General features: G+C 38.8%; 1 protein-coding gene across 17 annotated transcripts in view; it reads left to right on the top strand.

The window, feature by feature from the left end:
- Positions 1-25287, top strand: part of PCDH15 (protocadherin related 15) — an 813949-nt gene that overhangs the window by 279944 nt on the left and 508718 nt on the right. For all 17 annotated transcript variants that reach the window (XM_021696071.1, XM_021696072.1, XM_044916450.1 and 14 more), the window contains 2 exons: positions 2698-2858; positions 16070-16225. In XM_021696071.1, coding sequence (XP_021551746.1) covers positions 2698-2858; positions 16070-16225 — 317 coding nt within the window. The remainder of the gene's footprint in view (positions 1-2697; positions 2859-16069; positions 16226-25287) is intronic.

Genomic DNA, 25287 nt, shown 5'->3' on the forward strand with positions numbered 1-25287 from the left:
ATAAATAAATAAATAAATAAATAAATAAATAAATAAATAAATAAATAAATAAAATGGAGTCAGGGGTGGAAATGGATTTTCAACATCACATGGAGGAGGTGAAACAAGGTTTTATTGGAAAAGGAGGAAGCTTGCAAAACAAGGGAGGAGCCAAAGCACTGTGCTCTCTCCAGATGCCCAGCATCATCTCAGGACACAGGCTGCCCAGGCTGGAAACACTGGACCCATGAGAAGTACAGTCCCCACTGCTGGCTGGCAGATGGACCCTCACTTGGCCTCAGCTGGGTGTCACCTGTCCTTCTGGAAGAAAGTGGAAGACGGGGCTCTCCAGGGAAGCCAGAGTGAACATCTCCTCCTTCTCCTCCTCCTTCTTCTTCTTTTAAAAAAATAGTGCTCTTTGCATCATGTCTCCCTCAACTGTGCTCTGTTCTCTCTCTCTTCTCCAAAATTTTGGTCAAGGTAACATGGTTTATGAAAGTATGGAGAGATTTTTTTTTTTAAGATTTTTATTTATTTGAGAGAGAGACAGAGATAGTGAGAGAGAGAGAGCACTAGCGGGATGGGGAGGGAGAAGCAGGCTTCCCGCTGAGCAGGGAGCCCGATGCAGGGCTTGATCCCAGGACCCCGGGATCACAATCTGAGCCAAAGGCAGATGCTTAACAACTGAGCCACCCAGGCACCCCGAAAGTATGGAGAGATTTTAGCAACTTGGAGGTGTATTCTGGTGAAAGAAAAACAAAGCTCTTCGTTTTTTTGGTGCACTAGCCCTGGAAACCATTCTTGCTGAGTTACGGTCATGGAAGAACACAGGGCTGAGGATGGAGCCAGAAAACATAGTTGGATCTTCTCCAGGAAAATTAAACATCATTAAACAAAGTATAAGTCCAGATATACTGTCTTAGTTTTACTGCGCTAATTGTCGTTAAGATAACGATGGCAAGTTCTCTGGTTATGATCCATTGGGACCCCCGGGGGGGGGGGGCCCTACCCCCCCCCCCCCATGTCTCAGGAAGCCTGTGGCTCCTGGTATAAGGCAGGGCTGAGTGGAGGTATGAGCGCTGCCAGCCGACCCACTGCTGTACATTTCTGTATCTTTTTCTTCATCAGTAAATAGAACCTCATTTAATTTCCTAATTACATATTGACTTACAAAATAATTTTTCAAACATTTTGGTGGTGTGACATAATTGTAAACAAGTGTGTACTCGAGCCTTGAACATAGTCCCAGGTCAGAAAATACCACCATTGTCTGAATGTACTTTTGGATATATTATCTGTAGGGAATCTAGTTGCCATTTCTATGAAAAATAGAAGGATCAATTTCACTCTGTATTTACAGGCATGTGTACCAATATGTGAATAAAGTAGGAGATAATCTGCCATTTAGAAATGTGTGTGTGTGAGAGAGTATGTGTTTAAACATTATTCAGATTTATTGCTACGAAAGGGTGGTTCCTTTCAACATTCCCCAGGCAGATAAAGCTCATTGATAATACTGTTAGAAACAAAAATAGTATAGCTTTTATTATTATTAATTACTATTTGCTGAGAAAATCTTCCAAAGTGACCCCCCCTTTTATTTGTGACAATGCAATGATATAACATATAGGCCAATTCCATGCCTTAAGAAAATGCAGCAGATACGTTTTGCATTGTTATTCAAGCTAGATTTATATTTATGGATTATCTATATATTCTTGTATGTTATCCTAAGGCAATGAGTTCTCTAGATATATGCCATTTATTCTAATGTCTTTAGGAGGGTACATTTTTATTTGCATAGCCCCATCTCTTCTCGATGCCATAATTTTAATAAAATGGATCGGCTGAAAATGATTGCCCTAAGCTATAGTGCATTATTGTTTGGCAGAAGGATTGTTGTTGTATGGGGGGGAAAATGGGATTTGAATCGCTTCAGTTCTGTTTGCATCCAACTTGCAAAATGCATGGAATTTTTAACAAAATAGGAAAGATTAGAGATGTGCTGTCTTTTCAACTCACTCAACAAATGTCTACAATTTAGCCTGCTACAAAGATAGTAAGAAAGCAAGCACCGAAATGTTCCATTGGAATAGTGTGCTGTTCTGGTCAAGTACCCCAGACGCGTCTGCAAGAAGAATGAAGTATGTCTTGTGTCTGCACACTAGTTTTGTCTTTCACATTAAGATTTATGTTTTATGGATTTGCTCCAAGATAAAAAAAGAAAGAAGCAGTTCTCACCATGGAAGACCTTGCTACTTCTTTATCTCTTCCTTTTCTTCTTTTCCCTTATTTTCAGGCTATCTCTTTTCATATCAGAAGTCTTACTGAGGGAACTGAAATATCATTCTCTGTGTCTCAGGCATTTCCTTTTGTTCGGGGTGAAACCCAGTGATCACACCTGTGAGGAGTGATGGACAGGGAGGGGAACAGATTGAAGTTGTCAAAAGGGAAACAAGAAATAGATGATGAAACTCACCAAGTGGTTGAATCTCTCCCCGCCACCCTCATCTCCCAAAAATACCATTTATAAATAGTGGAATAAAGGTTATTCTCACCTTTTGGAGACAGGACATTTTCTATCTCATTCCAGATATAACATTGAATATTTTCTGGTTGAAAACGGATATGCCAGTCAGCTGGGTTTTAAGCATACGATCTTGCTCAAGAATCCATACGAGTAGCATATGTTTTCAAATAACTGTCTTTGGCCCACAGGTACGATTCTGGTGGATAACATGCTGATCAAAGGGACTGCTGGAGGACCAGACCCCACCATCGAACTTTCCTTAAAGGACAACGTGGATTACTGGGTGTTGCTGGACCCTGTTCAGCAAATGCTCTTCCTGAACAGCACGGGCAGAGTTCTGGATAGAGACGTTAGTGACTCTTTTTTCCTTTGTCCCCGTGTCACAACCTATTTGGTATAAGTAGCTGCATGTGTTTGCTGATAGGGTATCAAACTTTCTCTGTAGAATTTGACATGATTTTCTGTGCTTATCAACAAAAAACATTTTTTTTTTTTAACTCCCGGAAGGAAGAATAAGGAGGGAAGGGGCCGTCTGTGTCTGAGAGAGCCATTGTATTTTCCCCTGACATCCAGGAACAAGGTGAGGGTAGAGTGCTCCGACCAGGGGATGGTGGGTCTGGAAGAGTAGGAGAAGCAGGGCGAGGGTCTGGGAGTGCAGCTTGGGTGACTTGAGGACACAGTGTGTTGGGCTGAGCACAGAAGGTGCTCTCACAAGGAGCAAGCATGGGGTGAGGGATGAGTGTGTGGCGGTGTGCTTCTTGGGCTGGAAAGACATTAAGAGAAGGAGAAGGTGAGTTTCCTGGCACTGCGCCAGTCCAGCGGTGGCACATGACCTAGGTATTAAGGCAGCATAACCTAGGTATTCTGTTTTGAAGAATAGCTAAATGACCAAAGTTGTTGAATGTCTCACTTCTGAAGAAGTTGAAAGACTTGAGTAGATTTATGTGGTTTTCCAACGTCACTCTGTTGTTACTTCTTTGCATTCCAGCCTTGAGTACAGAGAAGCCTCTGAGAGTGTGTGTGCATGTGTGTGAGTGTGTGTGGCGGGGGGGGGGGTTATAACAGCAATTGTACAGGACCTTGGGAGTACATCCCAACATGCCTACTTCCAAATTTCCAGGTTATGAAATCCAAATGTCAGTCATTCGGCTCGGTGAACCTGAGTCTCTCAGATTTATGACCCCCTTTACATTGTGGTGTGGGGTGGAGGACCCCTCATTCATTTCACATCTAAAATTCAGAGTCTCTCAGAGCTTTGTGGCGAGGCGGGCGGGGTACAGGACTCTCCCACCGGGATGGGCTGTCTTTGTCCTCTTGGGGGGCTGCAGTGCTGCTGATGGAGCTGTGGTTGCAGATGGGGACAGTGGGCAGGGTGGAGAGGAGGAGTGGGACTGTCAGGGTCCACGTAGGGGAAGAAGTCCGCCTCGATGCTGCCCCACCGCCCCCCACTCACTGTGTCCTTCCATCACAGCACATTCTTTCTACCCCACACTTCACAATTCGGACTGGGCGCCTAGAAGGTGTAAAAGGGAAAAAGGACAGTTGTTATCTTGTCTGGGCTTAATTTATCTTCTAAGTCTTCAGTTTTGTGAGAGCAGTCCGGATAACGGGCCAGACTGGAATGCTGCAAGAACGCCCCCAGCTGCATTACCTACAGGCATCCTGTACTGGCCGTAATTAGGGACATTCAGATCCAAGTCCCATGCATTTTATAATGCAACCTGCTAGCAGAATTAGAGAATATTTCTCTCTTTTAGACCAATGTTATTTTATATCGTTTCCTTTTCTTTTTTTTTTAATTTTTTAAAAATATTTTATTTATTTATTTGAGACAGAGAGAATGAGAGACAGAGAGCATGAGAGGGAGGAGGGTCAGAGGGAGAAGCAGACTCCCTGCCCAGCAGGGAGCCCTATGCGGGACTCGATCCCAGGACTCCAGGATCATGACCCGAGCCGAAGGCAGTCGCCCAACCAACTGAGCCACCCAGTCACCCTCCTTTTCTTAACTTAATAGCTAATTATAATAATTTACTGTTTTGCTGGAAAATCATTGTCTTTTGAAAACATTTTTGTTTCATTTCATATTAAAAGCACAAGTTCTTGGTCTGAATTATGAGGAGAAAGCAATGATATCCTTCAGTATAAATAAACTGTGTTCTGTGTCTCCAACCTACAACATTATTTTAATTACTTACCAAAAATTATCTTTACTTTGAAAGGTAAGTATCTGCTTCCCTCGTATTATTTTTTTTTTATTTTTGATAAGGGCAGCATTTATCGGACATAAGCAAAACTGAAACACTACCATGGGAATACACTTAACATGGTTTGACTTGAAGGTAATAACTACAAACAATATGCATAAGTATTAGTTAAAGAATCATCTAGGCTGTTTTTTTTTTTTTAAACACAATAATCAAAACTAATTTCCTTCTACTTAAAATACTCTTTTCAATTAGGAATGCTATGGTCAAGTTAAACTTACCAAGATATTTTGTAAATTAAACTGTTGTCAGTGGGCACCTACCTGAATTATCTAAAGATGCTGTAGACAAGGACATCTAAAGGATATTAATTGTGAAGTGAATATTATAGAGGAAAATTTATAAATAAAAAGCCAAACACAGGCTCACATATGTGCAGGATATTGAGTTGGCAAACATAGTCATTGAGATCACCGGAAGACGGTACTAAAGAGACGATGAGAGTTCATATGAGCTCAAGGCAAGACTCAACTAGACACAGAATGCACCTCAAATATAGTAGTTTTCAGAGTTTTCTGATTACAGATGCTTTGCAGAATCATTGGATTTTAGAGGTGGAAGGAATCTTAAAGTTTTGCTAATTATTTTTTTTTTCATATATCTACTGTGTGATACATTTAGATATAGCCAGTCTAACATTTAGCACTTGTCTATGGGGAAATGAGAACAGTAAAGCAATGGGGGTGATTTTTTATCTGTCTCCATAGCTAAGTGTACTCATCCTATTCTGATATGATGCCCTTTTTGCATGTTTTTAATTTTATGCAGTCTTGTAGATGATAAATGTCTTTTGCTTTATAATCTTTTTAAAAAAAGTCTTTCTTAAAGACATAAAAGGTTATCTATCTTCTGTTAGGCTTCCATGATTTTTGTTTGCTTGTTGTTTTGTTGCATATCGTTGTATATTTTGCTAGCCTGCTGCTATCATGTACTCTGTTTAGGTGAAGAACGTCTAAGTCCACTCAGCTAATTAACTAAGAAGCCATGCTGCTGAATAGTTGGGTTTCGGTGTCAGAGAATTCCTCCTGGATAAATGTGTGAGCTGGATTTAAGCAAAGAGTTATAAGTCTAAGTATAAACATAGTAAAAGGAGTAGCGTAGAAGAAATCAGAAGCATAAGAAGAATAAAAGTAACAGTGCATGGTGTGGACTTGCTAGCCAGCAAAGGGGGCCATCAAGCTAGAGTGACAATAAAAGTGGAAAAAACAGATTGATGTCAAGAAACTGCCAAATCTCTATAACATATCAGGAATGAATTGCATCATTAAGAAATACATACTCAGAGGCTCACCTAATTGCTCTTTACCAGTACTAAATTTCCACAAATCAAGGAAATAATGATACTAGGCTGAAATCCGCTCTTTGATGGATGGATTTGTTGGTCAGTCTTCATTTTTGGGAGGGGGGAGCACTTGCTCAGGATTCTGATCAAATCAATGGACTCATTTCCCAAGAAAAAGTTTATTTGCTCGTGAATAAATTAGGTGCCTTCAAATGCAAGAATTTGACTAACTACGAAGGTTACATAGACCCCAGGTTACAGATCTTGCCTTGGATAAAGTATCGTCTTACTTTTCTTACTCCCAAATTGTTAGAATCTTGCATCTCAAAATCAGGAATTGTAAAGGGAACGAAGAGAAGGAATGATTATTTACTGCGTATGTACTCTTATATCCCGTCTGACTGGAGTAACTTGCTGTAGTCTTAATGTTTCCCTCGCTATTTCCCTAGCTATTAGATGTCTGCCACATTTCCCTTAATAGAAAGTGATCTCCACGTGCCCCGGAAAAGATAAATCTCAATGTAACCTCCTACTTCAGTGCAGTTTACCATGTCCTACATTAACCTTTGAATTTTTTAAATTCTTGTGAATTGCTCTCTCTGATGCCACAGTGCTTTCAGGGCTTTATTCATCAGTCTAAAGGCTTTTATTCTGAAAATTCTTAACCCAGTGCCCATCTGTTTTATGTGAAGCATAGACTGTTCCTACTAGGAGATGAGCGTGGAAAATCAGTGTGTTTAGCCCAAATCTAATCACAACTGGAAATTTTAATTTTACTTAATTATAAGTACCGCGTGCTAACCGATTGCACCACTGGAGCTGTAATTTTACTTAATTATAAAATAACATATGCTTATGGTGCACATATCAGAAAATAAAAAGCACATGTACAAACATTGCTTTTCCATCTAAAGAAAATATTTAATATTTATCCTGCTGTGTATTATTTCAAGCATATGTGTGTGTGTGTATACATATGTATATATAGGCATGTGTCTTTATATCATACTGTATATAATGCATTCAGCCTGCCTTTTTAAATTATTTATTTATTTGAGAGAGAGAGAGAGCATGGAGGGGCGGGGCAGAGGGAGAGGGAGAGAGAGAATCTCAAGCAGACTCCCTGATGAGTGCAGAGCTCAATGCGGGGCTCAGACTCAGGACCCCAAGATCACAACCTTAGCTAAAACCAAGAGTTGGACCCTCATCTGACTGAGCCACCAGGTGTCCCTTTTCAGCCTGCTTTTTAAATGTGATTTGTAATATACATCCTTCTTTGTGAATGAATGTATATATAATTGTTTTTAATGGCCTTATAGCATTTTACTGGATGAATAAATTGAGGTTATTTTTCAAAACAATCTCCTATTTTGGACATCAAGTCTTTTTGCAATTCTTGATGGTTCTCTTTTCCTGTGGTGTCTTTGTCTAGTTTTGGTATCAGGGTAATGTGTCCACATACAGTGAGTTTAGAAGAATTCCTTCTGTTTATGGAAGAGTTTGAGAAGGATTGGTATTCATTCAAATGTTTGGTAGGATGGACCAGTGAAGCCATCTGGTCCTGGACTTCTCTTTGTTGGGAGGTTTTTGATGAATGATTCTCTCCTTGCTAGTAATCATTCTGTTCAGATTTTCTGTTTCTTCATGATTCAGTTCTGTTAGGTTTGTATTTCTAGGAATCTGTCCGTTTCTTGCAGTCTTGTCCAGTTTGTTGACATCTAATTATTCTTAGTAGTCTCTTATGATCCTTTGTATTTCTGAGGTATCAGATGTGATATCTCCTTCTTGTTTCTAATTGTATTTATCTGAGTTCTCTCTTTCTCTCTCTCTCTTTTTTTTTTTTTTCTTGCTGTGTCCAGCTAAGGGTTGGCCAATTTTGTTAATCTTTTCAAAGAAAGCTTTTAGTTTTGTTGACCTTTTCTGTTATCTCTCTTATTCTCTATTTCATTTACTTCTGGTCTGATCTTTGTTATCTTCTCTCTGGTACTAACTTTGGGTTTCATTTGTTCTTTTTCTAGCTTGTTGAGGTGTAAAGTTATATTATTTGAGATTTTTCTGGTCTCTTGATGTAGACATTTATCCCTATGAACTTCCCTTTTAGAAGTCCTTTTCCTACATCTTCTAAATTGAGTACATTATATTTCAATTTTCAGTTGTCTCGTGGTATTTTTTTTTATATCTCTTTTTATTCTTTCTTTGGCCCATTGGTTATTCCGTAGCATGTACTTTAATCTCCATGTGCTTGTGAATTTTCCAGTTTTCTTCTTATAATTGATTTCTAGTTTCATACCATTGTGGTTGGAAAAGACACTTGATATGATTTCAACATTCTTGAATTTATTAAGGCTTTCTTTGTGGCCTCCCATATGACTGGTCATGGAGAATGTTCCATGGGCACTTGAGAAGAAGTATATTCTGCTGCTTTTGAATAGAATGTTCTGTATGTGTGTCTAAGTCCATCTGGTCTAATGCGTTGTTCAAGGCCGATGTTTCCTTATTGATTTTCTGTCTGAATGATCTATGTGTTGATGTAAGTGGGGCATTAAAGTCCTCCACTATTATTGTATTGCTGTCTGTCTCTCCCCTTAGTTCTGTTAATATTTACTCTATATATTTAGGTGTTCCTATGTTATGTGCATAAGTGTTTACAAATGTTATATCCTCTCACTGGATGACCTCTTTATCATTATGTAATGTCTTTCTTTGTTTCTTATTACAGTCTATGTTTTGGAATCTTTTTCTTTTTTTTCTGGTATAAATATACCTACCTCTGCATTCTCTTAGTTTCCTGACATGCATTTCTTTGAGTGGTTGCCAACATTCTTTGAGTTGTTCATTTTATGAATATAATGAATCATAACAAAAAATGTGAATGCTCTGAATAGCAAAACAGTCAATAATCAGGGTTTGACCCTAATAACAGCTGTCAAAACTTCATATTATTGTCACCAGGGTAGAATTTATTTTAGTACTTCTTAGGGGAAAATTGCCCTGGAAATATTTTGTGAGTGGAATTTTTTTCCACTGTGCTTTTCAAATACAATGATGCTTTTCTAAGTGCCTTAGCCCATTTGGGCTGCTATAATGAAATACCACAGACTGGATGGCTTAGAAACAACAGAAATTTATTTCTTGTAGTTCCAGAGGCTGAGTGTATGAAACCAGCAAGGTCAGGAGAGAGTCCTCTCCAGGTTGCAGACTTCTTATACTCTCACATGGTGGAAAAGGACTGGGATGCTCTCTGAGGCCTCTTTTATAAGGGTGTTAATCTCATCACCTAATCAACTGATTCATGTTGTTAAAGGGGAATAAGAAGTAGAGGATGAAATTCACCAGGTGTTAGAATTTCTGCCTCTTACCCTCATCTCCCCAAAATATATTTTATAAGTTGCATAATAAAGGGATGTTTGCCCTTTTGAAGCAGTACATTTTTAAATCATGCCTGAAGTTGAATGTTTTCTGCATTGAAACCTATGTGCCAGTCAGCTGAAGGCCCTACCTCCTAATACCATCTTACTGGGCGTTAGAATTTCCACATGTGAATTTTAAAGGGACAGAACATTCAGATCATTGCATAGGAATATTCTGATTTTACTCAAAGTTCTTTGGCTTATAAGGAAGGCACAAAAATGCCTCCAGATGAGCTCAAGTCAGTGGGTGAAGGGTATTAAGAATATCACCATAGAAATGAAAAATAATTTGATTTTAGCGATATTGCAAATTTATCAGGGACAGAGGAAACTACCTGTTCTTGGACCACGTGATCTCTAATCTCTACATTTCTCTGTGTATGTGTTGAGTTTTCTTCTTCCCGCAGATCAGGTTCCTTTGTGCACTTATAATTTTGTCCACCCATTTCTTTGGCTGTATGTAGCTTTGGCTCTTATTGATGTCCACCCAATTGCACCAGCTCCCTGTAAGCTTTTAATGCGGACTGACCACAGGCACTATGTCTTTTCTAATTGATGAGAGAGAGCACCTCAATACTCACTGGCTTGACTCAGTTAGAGACAGGGAGAAGGGCTTGGCCACATGGTAGATCCACGTTCATTTCCACCTGTTCTTTCTTCAGTGGTTGGGGAAAGTGTATTTCCCAGAGAAGGAATTTTAATCATGTTTTCTGTACTTTGTTCATTGAGGCCATAAACCATCTCTTAGTGGAAATGTTCAAACAGTTATTGCTGCATAGAACTAAATGAAAATTTAATGTAAAAAAAATTTTTTAAGATTCAATGTTAAGAAATAAAATAACAAATGATCTTTATGGAAATTTCTGAGGATTAAAATAAAATGTAAAGCTTCTCAAGCTTCCAATATTTGCATTTAACTAGAAAACTTCTATATGACAGTGTATACATAGGAGCTTTTGACAGTTTTCAAGCTTAGTCCATAAGTCTTGCCCTGATGGTCACTATTTTTGTATTCCCTATTTTTATTTCTATTTACTGAAGTTCCATAGATTTCCTTCAGGAAAAAGAGAAAGAGAGAGGGAGAATGTGAAAGTGTAAAATGAAGAGTTATGAATGATAAAACAACCAAAATATGTTGTCTGGCATGAAAAGTAGGTCTCAGTAATGAGGGAGCATCATATGAGATGTTTGAAATCCAAATGAGTGTCTCACTTGACCAGTATCCCCCCGTCACTATTGGGCATGGGATAGTAATGGTCATAATGACATTGATAATTAAAACAATAATAGAAAGAAAAATATCATTCTGGCATAGTTCTATTACACTTACTGAAAAACTCTGGGCAAACTTTTAAAAGCTTTGAACAGAGAGAAATCATGTTCATGGAAATCCCAAACATCGTACCTTCTCGTCTTCCAGACCCTAAGTGAGCAGCTGCGCATTTCACTTTGACTCTCGGCCCCCGGCCAGTGTCCATGTCACCACCGAGCTGCGCATGTTCCCTCCCATGGCCTGCTGGCCTCCACAGCCAACAGCATACCTGCATTATGAGCCTCTTGGTCCTCGCTTGGACTTTGGGACAATCTCCTAATAATCCTCTCACATTATGTCATGATTCAACCTGTTGTACATTCAGTGCCCCACACACATTTCTGATCCTGTCAGTAGATTCCTACTCTTTTATTATTTTTTAAAGATTTATTTATTTATTTGAGAGAGAGAGAGAGAGTGGGTAGAGAGGCAGAGGGAGAGAAACTCAAGTAAACTTCGTGCTGAGTGCAGAGTCCGACATGGGGCTCGATCCCATGACCCTGAGATCAGACCTGAGCTGAAACCAAGAGTGGAGGCTTCACTGTCTGCACCAGCCAGGGATCCCCTTCCTGGTACTCTTTTAAATCTATGCTTAGAAAGTACCTTTACCCTCTGCCATCAGTTGAATGTCATCTACTACAAAGAAATGCCTTAAATGCCACTTTCTATGTAAAAGACTTCTTCATGTTACACTGGTATGTAGTTTCTTGCTCTAAATTCTAAAACATTCAAAACTTCTTGACTTGCTTTATATTTATATTTATATCATATCAGTTTTATGGGATTTGCTTACCTCACAAGGATTGCATATTAATCCCAAACCACACTGAATTTTGAATTTAATAAATACAATTAAATAGACCAAATGTCCTTAATAGTTGCTTATGAAAAATTTCTCTAAATATTACATTATCCTAATTATATTTTCAAATTGGTACTTTCTCCTTTAGGCAACTTATGTCAATACATCATTTATTATGAAACTTTAATTTGTGAGGGACACTCATAATTCTGACCAGCCATTTCCTTTAAGTTTGTTTCATTATCTAAAACTAATTTCTACAACATACTGTGTCTTACTTCCTTTCACTGTCTTCCACTTGATTTGTGAAATAATGAAGATTTTTCATTTTGTAAAGGTAGTAAGTACATAGGAAGACAAATCATGACAAAATCCTTTCATTCCTATGAGGATTGAATAAAGTTGGCCTTTGCTTTAGGAAAAATAAAATCAAGTCTTACACGGGTTGGCTAAAAATCTGTTTTCACTTTAAACCAGAAGGCTCCCAAATAACATGATTTCTTGAGAAAACTCAGTTCCCCTTGGATTAAAGATGAAAGCTATAGTCAGCACTGTTCACATCAGTAAATTTCTTATAAAAACCTTACTTTGCATGTTAAATCCTTTTTATTTTTAAGATTTCTATTTATTTATTTGACAGAGAGAGAGACAGCGAGAGAGGGAACACAAGCAGGGGGAGTGGGAGAGGGAAAAGCAGTCTTCCCGCTGAGCAGGGAGCCCAATGTGGGGCTCAATCCCAGGACACTGGGATCATGACCTGAGCCAAAGGCAGACACTTAACCGACTGAGCCACCCAGGCACCCCTGCATGTTAAATCCTAAGTGATTGTCTGAAAAACTCATAATAAAATTTTTAGTTTTTGTCTTCTTTCAAATTACAAAATTCATGCATATTCATTGGAAAATTTTCTTTCCTTACTTTCTACTTTCAGACATACTCTTCAGAGATAATGTCCATCTACTGTTGGTATATATCATTTCAAAACCTTATGAAACCATATCAAAACCTAAGCATATCGAGACCCATACCCACATGTATGCTAACATACTTATATGCATTCAGATATTATGTTAAACATTCATTTTTAAAGTGGGAGAGTAGTTGGCATGTCTAGGTATATATGAAAGATAGTTGTTTTAAGTAATTAGCCCAAAACAATTTATACAGTTTTTTTTTTTTTTTTTCTTCTTCTTTATGTATGAAGCAATGTAAGAGAATTAGGGAAGATAAAACTGCCAGGACTTATTTTTGCCACCAGGTATGAAAGATAACCCAAAATTTCCCTATCAGATTCCTAAGCATTTTGTAGTCCCTAAACTCTCACTGACTTGTAGAACTGCACTTGATATATTTATGACCTTCTTATACAGCAGAATAGAATCCATTCCAAGGCAAGATTATAATGTGTTTTATATATGAGCTGCAGGGAATTCTAGCCTTCAATGTGATCCTTTATGTTTGGAATTTATTGCAAGCTAAGGCCTATCCACGCGACTCACATTTGCATAGGGAGCTGGCTGAGAGCGGCCAGAGTTCCAAGTGACCGGTTATGTCTGATTTATGGGCACGTCGCAGGACTAAGTAGGGGCTCAGTGCCCAGTGCATTTGATTCCCTTCTTGCAAAGATTGTGACCTCTCTTTCCCAGATCTACCACCTTCCCACTCAGTATAGCGCTAGAAGTTGAGAGGAAATGCTTTTATAGGTCTCTTGTAATGTTTAGAAGATAAATAACTTTAGAAGAACTTAATTCACCTGTCTTCTAAGGGGTGCGAAGGACTAACAGTACAAGTATTTGTTTTTTGTTTTATTTTGTTTTTTGTAGTTTTGATAGTTTTGGGGGGGGGGTTGTGGGGTTTTTTGTTGTTTGTTTTGTTTTTTATATTTGTGATGGATTTTGTGGGGTTTTTTGCTGTTTTTTGTTTTGTTTTGTTTTGTTTTACTTTACAATTGAAATATGCAGAAATTTCCTTAAAAATCTATTAAAGAAAACATTTTCAAACTCATAGTAAAAATGGAGAGAGCTAATCTTTTTAAATGATCTTTTTGCCTCAAGGTTGCAGATTTTCAGTGATGGGCTTGCTTTATAAGATAGTCCATTCTATTCTGTGCTGCTCTGGATTAATATAAACTCTCTACTTATATTGAAGAAAAAAAAAAAAGCTTTGTGATATTTTTTATTCATTGTTGTTATTTCTGCTCTCTGGGACTGCAATGAATCATATAATAGATCTTTTCAAAATAACCATTCAGATGTCTGGTGCATCTTGCATTTTTTAGCTTAAATATCCTCAGTTTTTATCACACTTTCTCAAGGTGTTCAGACTTCACATACTGTCTGCCCATAAAATGGTGCTAAATATAGTCCACCTATCACTGCATCTGATATTATTAATGAATATGAAGTTTGTATCACTGCCCCAGCAGTCCGTTTACAGTGTCCTGATACCAATGAGGTGAATTAAATTTATTATTGTAAAAATATATCATTATATAACCTGGCGTTCTGACATATTAAAATGATTTTGAATGTTGCCTTTCATCATTAAATGTATGATATATCCTTCTCAGCTTTGTGACATTCACAGATTTTTAATGCCTTCATTTATGTCAGTAATTAAAAGGGAAATGGGGTATATATTAGAACACAGAGCTATATTACCCTTCACCAGATACCTTCCTGCATATGTTAATGATTCTTAAATTTATTCTCTCTAGGTACATTTATTCAGTCAGGTACAAATGAATTAAAGTTACTTTTTCTTTCCTGGATGTAAAAATTACCTTGAGATTCAGCAAAGTTTGCTTCAGTTTAGATATAGTCTCTACAGCATTCTTCTCACTTAGAAACGCGGCCTAGTGACATTTTTAATGAACCTATCTTAGCCTCCGGGGATCATTGCTGTGTCCTTAAATCAGTTTCAATCCAAATATTTAATAAGTTATTTCATAATCCAAGATTATCAGTTTTTATTTTATAAATTCCATGTATTTTGCTTTCTTGGGAATTTAACTTTTTATAAATAAAAAAAATCACATCTGCTAGTTGTGCCTGGCACAGGGTAACCTTGGGTGATACCTACAGTGATCCTATTATACTGGTGTTTTTATCCCTATTTGTAGAGAGGAGCAAGCTAAGCGCTGAGAGATTTTGCTCCGAGTGTATTGTTAGTAGGTCACCATAACTGGCCGGAAGCCGCGTAATCTGACGTGAGGAGTGCACGATTATCTACTCAGGCACACAGTATGGTTACTGGGCAGACAGCCTTAGTCATGACAACACCACACGCCAGGCTTCATGGACCTCCCAGCCAGTGAAGGGAGGTGGACTGAAATCAATATGTAAAATGAGTGATATGCCAAGAGGCAGGGGAGAAATGCAATAAAGAAAAATAAACAGTGAGGGGAGAAGTTGGAAGGAGAGAGCCGACTGGGGACCTTGTCTTTCAGACGGGTGGCCAGAATACGTCATTCTGATAAAAGGATGTCTTTAGAGGGAAAATTTTGGAAGCTTGAAGAAGATTTAAAAACCGCAAGGGAATATTTTGTAGCATTAAACACTTTGACTAAGGGTCAAAGAGATGTAGTTTTGCATCCCAATTCTGAAACCTCTTTGCCGTGCGACCTGAGTTAATAAGTGCCCTTTGGAAGACAATTTTCACCTTCAGGAATTCATCATTAAAAAGGGGGCAAGTGGGCACGTATTTATGTACAGATTATTTATTGAAATATGGTTTATAATGATAAAAATTGGCAGCATAGAACATCTTATCAGTTTGTACTAAGATAAATTATGCTATAGACTCATGATGGAGTACCATTAAATCATGTGATACTGCATCATAGTATATACCAAAATGCTGTAATAAATCTGTATTTACAAACATGGGATGATTCACCGTGTGTGTGTGTGTGTGTGTGTGTGTGTGTGATACGTGTATATTTAGAAAAAGAAAGATTAGCAAATAAGCATTTAAATGTATAGAACGGGTAAGTTTGGTTGGATTGTGAACAGATTCTTCTTTTGATTACATTTTAATTTTTATCGGCTATAAACCTATATTTTAGCAAAAGTGTAAATGAGCATACATAGTATGCAGCCCCTCTTCCCCAAGGATTTTATCATTAACACATCGTTTTTACGGATTGCAAGTTCATATCATTGTTTTTTTACCTTCTGGAGGGACAGATTCCGTTCTTTCCCTCCATCTCTGCACTGGTTCTGTGATTGTGCTCATCACCGATCCTCCGGTGGTCCACATGCTTGTCGAGATCCTATGTTCTGAGACACAAATAAATTAAACAGTGAAATAATCACAAATGCCTTCTCTTGTCCTTAAAAGGGGGCAAATGGATCAATTTTTATACATTATTCTTATTCTAAAATGAGCAAGCATAGAACATTTTATGAAACAAGTGGGCTTTGACCGTAAGTGAGAAGCTTCTGTTTCAATGTTTTTCTTAACAAAAAGATGCAACTTCTGTATTGCAGCCCCCGATGAACATACACTCCATCGTGGTGCAAGTCCAGTGCATCAACAAGAAGGTGGGCACTGTGATCTACCATGAAGTTCGAATCGTGGTGAGGGACAGGAATGACAACTCGCCCACGTTCAAACACGAGAACTACTATGCCACCGTGAATGAGGTTGGTTTCCAGCTCCTCTTCCTTTGTGCCCTTTTTATTGATCTGTGTAGCTCACTGGATACTGTGCATGCCTTGAAGTGATGCTCCACAATAATAGGGTTAGCTGTTTAGAAATATCACCAAAAAATAAATAAAACATTTTAAGGAATAGTGCTTCAGAAGACATAAGATCTGGGTGACATCTGGTAAGATCTCAGGAATTCATTTTGCTATGGGCAAAACCTGATTTGCTTCTAATAATGACCAAAATGTCGGTATTTGTGATCGTCTTGGACAATTTCATGCCCAAATCCACATATAAGTTTACTGAGGCTCAACAGAAGCTATTTATTCTCATTGTAACTTGTTGAACTGATTGTTTTCCATATCTCTGAGGTGGTAGCAGGAATTAAATACTGGAAGAGAATATCTGAGGTTTTTTTAATTTAAAGTTATTTCCTTACTTTTTAGTTATTTTTTTAAAGATTTTGTTTATTTATTTGAGAGAGGGAGTGTGAGAGAGCACGAGAGTGGGGGCCAGAGGGTGAGGGAGAAACAAGCTCCCCACTGAGCAGAGAGCCCAGTGTAGGACTTGATCTCAGGACCCTGAGATCATGACCTGAGCCGAAGGCAGATGCTTAACCGACTGAATCACCCAGGTGCCCCAAGTTGTTTCCTTAATTTTAAAATCAAGTTCTAGTATATGCAAATATTTAAATATAAGTCACAACTCAATTCTTATGCTGATTAAATAATTTTTAAAAAATTTAAGTATTACTGCTTTCACTAGAATGTGCTTTTTTGTTGTTTGGCTTTCTTTTGTTTTTCCCTTTGAGCCAAAATCCATGGGCCAAGAAGCCCTTTTATGCTATTAAAACAACCACAAAAACAAAAAACAAAAACCCAGTGGTTACTCTGCTAATTTTTTGTTATTCCGCTATGAAAATATTTCTAATGTATCTCTGGTATCAAAAGCTATTATGCATATTTTAGACACATAAAAAATGAACCACATTTTTAATAGTCCATATTTTAGAAGATTATTTTTACCTCCCAGGTGTTTTTTTCTTTAAAACTTAAAAACTATGTGCCTGCTTTATAGGAGGAATGTGTACTTGGGGCATTATACACAGCATTGGGGCTTTAACCTCTACACACTTGCTTTTTCAAATTATTTAAAATGTATCTTATTTATCTCAACATTCTTCTATTCAAAAAAATTGAAGAAATGATGTTTCTTATAGCATAAGCCTTTGTAGATTGAATTACTAAAAAAAAAAAAAAAAAAAAAAAAGCCATAAATTCTTTCTTTAGGGTTCACAGGACAAGCTTACTGGTCAAAGTTAACTTTTTTTTTTTTAATTTTTTTATTCTTATGTTAATCCCCATACATTACATCATTAGTTTTAGATGTAGTGTTCCATGATTCATTGTTTGTGCATAACACCCAGTGCTCCATGCAGACTGTGCCCTCTTCAATACCCATCACCAGGCTAACCCATCCTCCCACCCCCTCCCCTCTATAACCCTCAGTTTGTTTTTTGGAGTCCATCGTCTCTCATGGTTCGTCTACCCCTCCGATTTCCCCCCCTTCATTCTTCCCCTCCTGCTACCTTCTTCTTCTTCTTCTTTTTTTTTTTTCTTAACATATATTGCATTATTTGTTTCAGAGGTACAGATCTGAGATTCAACAGTCTGGCACAATTCACAGCGCTTATCAGAGCACATACCCTCTCGAGTGTCTATCACCCAGTCACCCCCTCCCTCCCCCCCCACCCCCCACTCCAGCAACCCTCAGTTTGTTTCCTGAGATTAAGAATTCCTCATATCAGTGAGGTCATATGATACATGTCTTTCTCTGTTTGACTTATTTCACTCAACATAATACCCTCCAGTTCCATCCACATCATTGCAAATGGCAAGATCTCATTCATTTTGATGGCTGCATAATATTCCATTGTGTATATATACCACATCTTCGTTATCCATTCATCTGTCGATGGACATCTTGGCTCTTTCCACAGTTTGGCTATTGTGGACATTGCTGCTATCAACATCGGGGTGCACGTACCCTGTCTCACATAGAGGTCTTTCAACCGTTTGGAGTCTATTTTTGTGTGTGGTGTAAGGAAATGGTCCAGTTTCATTCTTCTGCATGTGGTTATCCAATTTTCCCAACAACATTTGTTGAAGAGACTGTCTTTTTTCCATTGGACATTCTTTCCTGCTTTGTCAAAGATGAGTTGACCATAGAGTTGAGGGTGCATTTCTGGGCTCTCTATTCTGTTCCATTGATCTATGTGCCTGTTTTTGTGCCATTACCATACTGTCTTGATGATGACAGCTTTGTAATAGAGCTTGAAGTCTGGAATTGTGATGCCGCCAGCTTTGCTTTTCTTTTTCAACATTCCTCTGGCTATGTGGGGTCTTTTCTGGTTCCATAAGAATTTTAGGATTATTTGTTCCATTTCTTTGAAAAAACTGGATGGTATTTTGATGGGGATTGCATTGAATGTGTAGATTGCTCTAGGTAGCACTGACATCTTCACAATATTTGTTCTTCCAATCCATGAGCATGGAACGTTTTTCCATTTCTTTGTGTCTTCCTCAATTTCGTTCATGAGTATTTTATAGTTTTCTGAGTACAGATCCTTTGCCTCTTTGGTTAGATTTATTCCTAGGTATCTTATGGTTTTGGGTGCAATTGTAAATGGGATCAACTCCTTAATTTCTCTTTCTTCTGTCTTGTTGTTGGTGTATAGGAATGCCACTGACTTCTGTGCATTGATTTTATATCCTGCCACTTTACTGAATTCCTGTATGAGTTCTAGCAGTTTTGGGGTGGAGTCTTTGCGGTTTTCCACATAAAGTATCATATCATCTGCAAAGAGTGAGAGTTTAACTTCTTCTTTGCCGATTTGGATGCCTTTGATTTCTTTTTGTTGTCTGATGGCTGTGGCTAGGACTTCCAATACTATGTTGAATAGCAGTGGTGATAGTGGACATCCCTGCCGCATTCCTGACCTTAGGGGGAAAGCTCTCAGTTTTTCCCCATTGAGAATGATATTCGCTGTAGGTTTTTCATAGATGGCTTTTATGATATTGAGGTATGTACCCTCTATGCCTATGCTCTGAAGAGTTTTGATCAAGAAAGGATGCTGTACTTTGTCACATGCTTTTTCTGCATCTATTGAGAGGATCATATGATTCTTGTTCTTTCTTTTGTTAATGTATTGTATCACATTGATTGATTTGTGGATGTTGAACCAACCTTGCAGCCCAGGGATAAATCCCACCTGGTCATGGTGAAAAATCCTTTTAATGTACTGTTGGAGCCTATGGCTAGTATTTTGGTGAGAATTTTTGCATCCATGTTCATCAAGGATATTGGTCTGTAATTCTCCATTTTGATGGGGTCTTTGTCTGGTTTTGGGATCAAGGTAATGGTGGCCTCATAACATGAGTTTGGAAGTTTTCCTTCCATTTCTATTTTTTGGAACAGTTTCAGAAGAATAGGTATAAATTCTTCTTTATATGTTTGGTAGAATTCCCTTGGGAAGCCATCCGGCCCTGGGCTTTTGTGTTTTGGGAGATTTTTGATGACTGCTTCAATTTCCTTAGTGGTTATAGGTCTGTTCAGGTTTTCTATTTCTTCCTGGTTCAGTTTGGTAGTTGATATATCTCTAGGAATGCATCTAGTTCTTCCAGGTTATTGAATTTGCTGGCATACAGTTGCTCATAATATATTCTTATAATTGTTTGTATTTCTTTGGTGTTGGTTGTGATCTCTTTCATTCATGATTTTGTTGATTTGGGTCATTTCTCTTTTCTGTTTGATAAGTCTGGCCAGGGGTTTATCAATCTTGTTAATTCTTTCAAAGAACCAGCTCCTAGTTTCGTTGATCTCTTCTACTGTTCTTGTGGTTTCTCATTCATTGATTTCTGCTCTGATCTTTATTAATTCTCTTCTCCTGCTGGGTTTAGGCTTTATTTGCTGTTCTTTCTCTAGCTCTTTTAGATGTAGGGTTAGGTTGTGTATTTGAGACCTTTCTTGTTTCTTGAGAAAGGCTTGTATTGCTATATACTTTCCTCTCAGGACTCCCTTTGCTGCATCCCAAAGACTTTGAACAGTTGTGTTTTCATTTTCATTGGTTTCCATGAATTTTTTTAATTCTTCTTTAATTTCCTGGTTGACCCATTCATTCTTCAGTAGGATGCTCTTTAGCCTCCATGTATTTGAGTTCTTTCCAACTTTCCTCTTGTGATTGAGTTCTAGTTTCAAAGCATTGTGGTCTGAAAATAGGCAGGGAATGATCCCAATCTTTTGGTGCCAGTTGAGACCTGATTTATGACCTAGGATGGGATCGATTCTGGAGAATGTTCCGTGGGCACTAGAGAAGAATGTGTATTCCGTTGCTTTGGGATGGAATGTTCTGAATATGTCTGTGAAGTCCATTTGGTCCAGTGTGTCATTTAAAGTCTTTATTTCCTTGTTGATCTTTTGCTTAGACGATCTGTCCATTTCAGTGAGGGGGGTGTTAAAGTGCCCCACTATTATTGTATTGTTGTCGATGTGTTTCTTTGCTTTTGTTATTAATTGCCTTATATAATTGGCTGCTCCCATGTTAGGGCCATAGATATTTATAATTGTTAGATCTTCTTGTTGGATAGACCCTTTAAGTAGGATAGAGTGTCCTTCCTCATCTCTTATTACAGTCTTTGGTTTAAAATCTAATTTGTCTGATATAAGGATTGTCACCCCAGCTTTCTTGTGGTGTCCATTAGCATGGTAAATGGTTTTCCACCCCCTCACTTTCAACCTGGGAGTGTCTTTGGGTCTAAAATGAGTCTCTTGCAGACAGCATATTGATGGGTCTTGTTTTTTAATCCAATCTGATAGCCTGTGTCTTTTGATTGGGGCATTTAGCCCATTTATATTTCATTACTATTGAAAGATACGAATTTAGTGCCATTGTATTGCCTGTAAGGTGACTGTTACTGTATATTGTCTGTGTTCCTTTCTGGTCTATGTTGCTTTTAGGCCCTGTCTTTGCTTAGAGGACCCCTTTCAAGATTTCTTGTAGGGCTGGTTTTGTGTTTGCAAATTCCTTTAGTTTTTGTTTGTCCTGGAAGCTTTTTATCTCTCCTTCAATTTTCAATGACAGCCTAGCTGGATATAGTATTCTTGGCTGAATATTTTTCTCATTTAGTGCTCTGAAGATATCCTGCCAGTCCTTTCTGGCCTGCCAGGTCTCTGTGGATAGGTCTGTTGCCAATCTAATGTTTCTACCATTGTAGGTTACATATCTCTTCTCCCGAGCTGCTTTCAGGATTTTCTCTTTGTCTATGAGACTCATAAGTTTTACTATTAGATGGCAGGGTGTTGACCCTTTTTTATTGATTTTGAGAGGGGGTTCTCTGTGCCTCCAGGATTTTCATGCCTGTTTCCTTCCCCAAATTACGAAATTTCTCTGCTATAATTTGCTCCATTGTACCTTCTGCCCCTCTCTCTCTTTCTTCTTCTTCTGGGATCCCAATTATTTTAATGTTGTTTCGTCTTATGGTATCGCTTATCTCTCGAATTCTGCCCTCATGATCCAGTAGTTGTTTATCTCTCTTTTTCTCAGCTTCTTTATTTTCCATCATTTGGTCTTCTATATCACTGATTCTCTCTTCTGCCTCATTTATCCTAGCAGTTAGTGCCCCCATTTTTGATTGCACCTCATTAATAGCCTTTTTGATTTCTACTTGGTTAGATTTTAGTTCTTTTATTTCTCCAGAAAGGGTTTCTCTAATGACTTCCATGCTTTTCTCAAGCCCAACTAGTATCTTTATAGTGATGATTCTGAACTCTAGATCTGACATCGTACTAATGTCCGTATTGAGTAAGTCCCTGGCAGTCGGTACTACCTCTTGTTCTTTTTGTTGAGGTGATTTTTTCCGTCTTGTCATTTTGTGCAGAGGAGAATAGATTAATGAGAGATCAAAATGCTAGCAGAGTAACAACGTCCCCAGAAAATATACTCTAAACAAATCAGAAAAGATCTGAAACAGTGGGAAAAGATAGGGAAAGAGAGAAAAAAAAAGAAAAAGATAAAGATAAAAACAAACAAAAACAAAACAAAACAACAACAACAAAAAACCAGAATGTGATCAAATATGATCAGGCTGCTATATAGATCAGTGCCACACACTGGATTTTGGGTGTATTTTGGTCTGTTAGAAGAAAGTGCCTCCCAAAATTTTAAAGAAAGAAAAACTTATATATGTACACAAATAAGGGTTGATATGATGAAGGGATGGAATATGAATGTAAAGATGGAAATTATAAAAAAATTTATAACAGGAATTGATAAGAAGTTGTTTGAAAAAAGAAAGAAGGGATTTAAAAAAAGAAAAAAAAAAGGAGAGAATGTGATCAGGCAGGGGAGTAGAAAAAAACCATATACTAGAGATTTAGGGTATATTTTGATCTGTTAGAAGAAACTATCTCAAAATTTTAAAGAGAGAACAACTTATATATATATATATGCCAAAAATACGGGTAACTACTATGAAGGGATAGAATATGACTCTAAAAATGAAAAATAAAAATGTTTTTTAAATAAGGGATTGATAAGTTGTTGGTTGAAAAAGGGAAAAAGAAAAATTCAAAAAAAAAAAAGAAAAAGAAAAAATGACAGTTAAAAAAACAATTAACTTTGAAAGACTACAGAATCATGGTAAAAAAGCGATGAATTCTATGTGTAGTATTCCCCTAGCGCTGGAGTTCTGTCGTTCTCATTGATTGGTAAACTTGGTCTTGGCTGGCTGTTCTCGCTGATCTTCTGGGGGATGGGCCTGTTGCCGTGGTTCCCAAATGTCTTTCCTGGAGGCGGAATTGCCCCACCCTTGCCCCCTCCCGGCTAAGTAATCTGCTTGGGTTTGCTCTCCGGGACTTTTGTTCCCTGGGAGCTTTCCGTACAGCTTTGGAGGCGGAGAGTGAAAATGGCGGCGTCCCAATCTCCGCCCTGGAGGAGCTGAGAACTTGGGGCCCCGCTCCTCAGTGAGCCCCCAGAGAAAAGCAGTCAGTCACTCCCGTCTCCCTGGTCTCCGGCTGCACTCCGTGCTCACCCGGTCTGTGACCGCGCATTTCTATCTCTGGCACTCGACCCCGGGTGGAATCTCCAAACCCAGCAGATCCCTGCAGTGCGCTCCCGCGCTGGTCCTCCCGGGGGAGGAAGGTGAGTCTCCCTGGATCTGCCGCTTGTTGGGTCCCTGCTGGAGGAGCAGGGGCCCGACTGTGCCACGGATCACGGTTTATGACAACCCTGAGCTGAGAGCCCGCGCCTGGGCTCCGCCTGTGCAGCTGGCTTCCCTGCTCCGTTACCTGGGAGCTCTGCCACCCTCAGGCACCCCCGGTCTTTCTGTGACCCCGAGGGTCCTGAGACCACACTGTCCTGTGCTGGTTCCACCCCCCGCTTAGCCACCAGAGTGACGTCCCTCAGCAGAGCAGACTTTTAGAAGTTCCAATTTTGTGCTCTGCGGCTCTATCACTTGCCAGAAGCCGCCGATGGAGGCCCCTCCCCCACCGTCTGTCCCCCCAAATATCACCTCTGGTTCATTTCTCCGCACGTCCTACCTTCCAGAAAGTGGTCGCTTTTCTGATGAGAGAGTTGTTGCTCTTCTTTTCTTCGATCTCCTGTTGAGTTTGTAGGTGTTCAGAATGGTTTGATCCCTATCCAGCTGAATTCCTGAGAGGAGATGAAATCCAGGTCTCCTACTCCTCCGCCATCTTGCTCCGCCCTCCAAAGTTAACTCTTTTGAGCTGCTTTTATTTAACAGGTTTCTGCTAAAACAGACAGATGCTAATTAATGTAATTAACCGTGTTACATGATTAATTATTTTAGCATCTGAAATAGACTCTTGGAACGGGATTTTGCTTTGTTTGTGTGAATGCTGACTTCATCTGTGATTAAGCTGGTATCCGATGAATTATCTCAGGCAGCAGATCTCATAGTAAAACCCATGCTTGCACCTCATTTAACAGTTCCTGGAGCCCCGTCTTTAGTTCCTTTTTTGTGAAGAAATTTACAATGTTCAGTTTGAGTCTCAGAGTGCCCCATGTGATCTGACTACTTCTGCTCCTCCACCACCAACGTTCTCAGCCCCTTGCTGAAAAATAACCTTTTCAAGTACTATTTTAAACTGATCACTCCCCTATTCAGAAATTGGGTAAAATTTCTCATTGTTTTCTGGAAAAAGGTCATCTGTCTCCACGGGCTGACTTTCAAGGCCTTCCATAATCTGACCTTTCCTCAGTGTGTTTTTAGCGTGAGGTTCTCTCTGTTACCGCCTTCCTGTCCAGCTTAATTTCCGCCAGTCTCCCAAACATTTCCATTTCTAGGGCTACGCTCACACCATGCATTGTACTTATAACCAGACCCTCCCTACTTTTCAAGTCTCCCATTTTTATTCATCTTTTCAAGCTTCACTCAAGACCGATTTCCATGTCCTATTTCCAAAGTCATCCCTGACTGCTCACGGTCACTGATGGTCGGTCCATCCAGACTCTAAACTTCTACAGCCTCTGCATAAATGTCAATTGGAGTGATACAAATTTACAGAAAAGTTAAACCTTTTATCTTAAACGTTATTTGGTGAAGCCCAGGTCTCTTCGCAAAGCTGCTCATATAGGGTTCTCTCTCACACATTTCCCTAAAGTCCACCGAGGCCATTCGACTACACGGATTTGATGGCTGTACCTTCTGTGGTTTGATCTGAGAACATGTGTCGTCGATGGTCATACCCCCCATTTAGTTTTGCTCAGACTCTTTTATATGTAATTGCTTGGAAAGAACCAAAAGTTTCTTTAAACCATGAAATATAATCACAAGAAAAAACATGAGATTTAGCTATTTTTCTCATCCTTCAGTTATCTGAGTAGATCATCCATAGGTCTTAGTGTAATTGGCTTGTATGTGTCTCTACAGACATGCACATGCTGCAGTTTTGTGCACACATATGTACATGTGTGTGTATGTATTTATGTGTGTGCATATGTTCACTCATATATATCATATAAATCCTGCACATGCATAAA

Source organism: Neomonachus schauinslandi, chromosome 6, assembly GCF_002201575.2.
Source record: "Neomonachus schauinslandi chromosome 6, ASM220157v2, whole genome shotgun sequence".
NCBI classification, from domain to species: domain Eukaryota; kingdom Metazoa; phylum Chordata; class Mammalia; order Carnivora; family Phocidae; genus Neomonachus; species Neomonachus schauinslandi.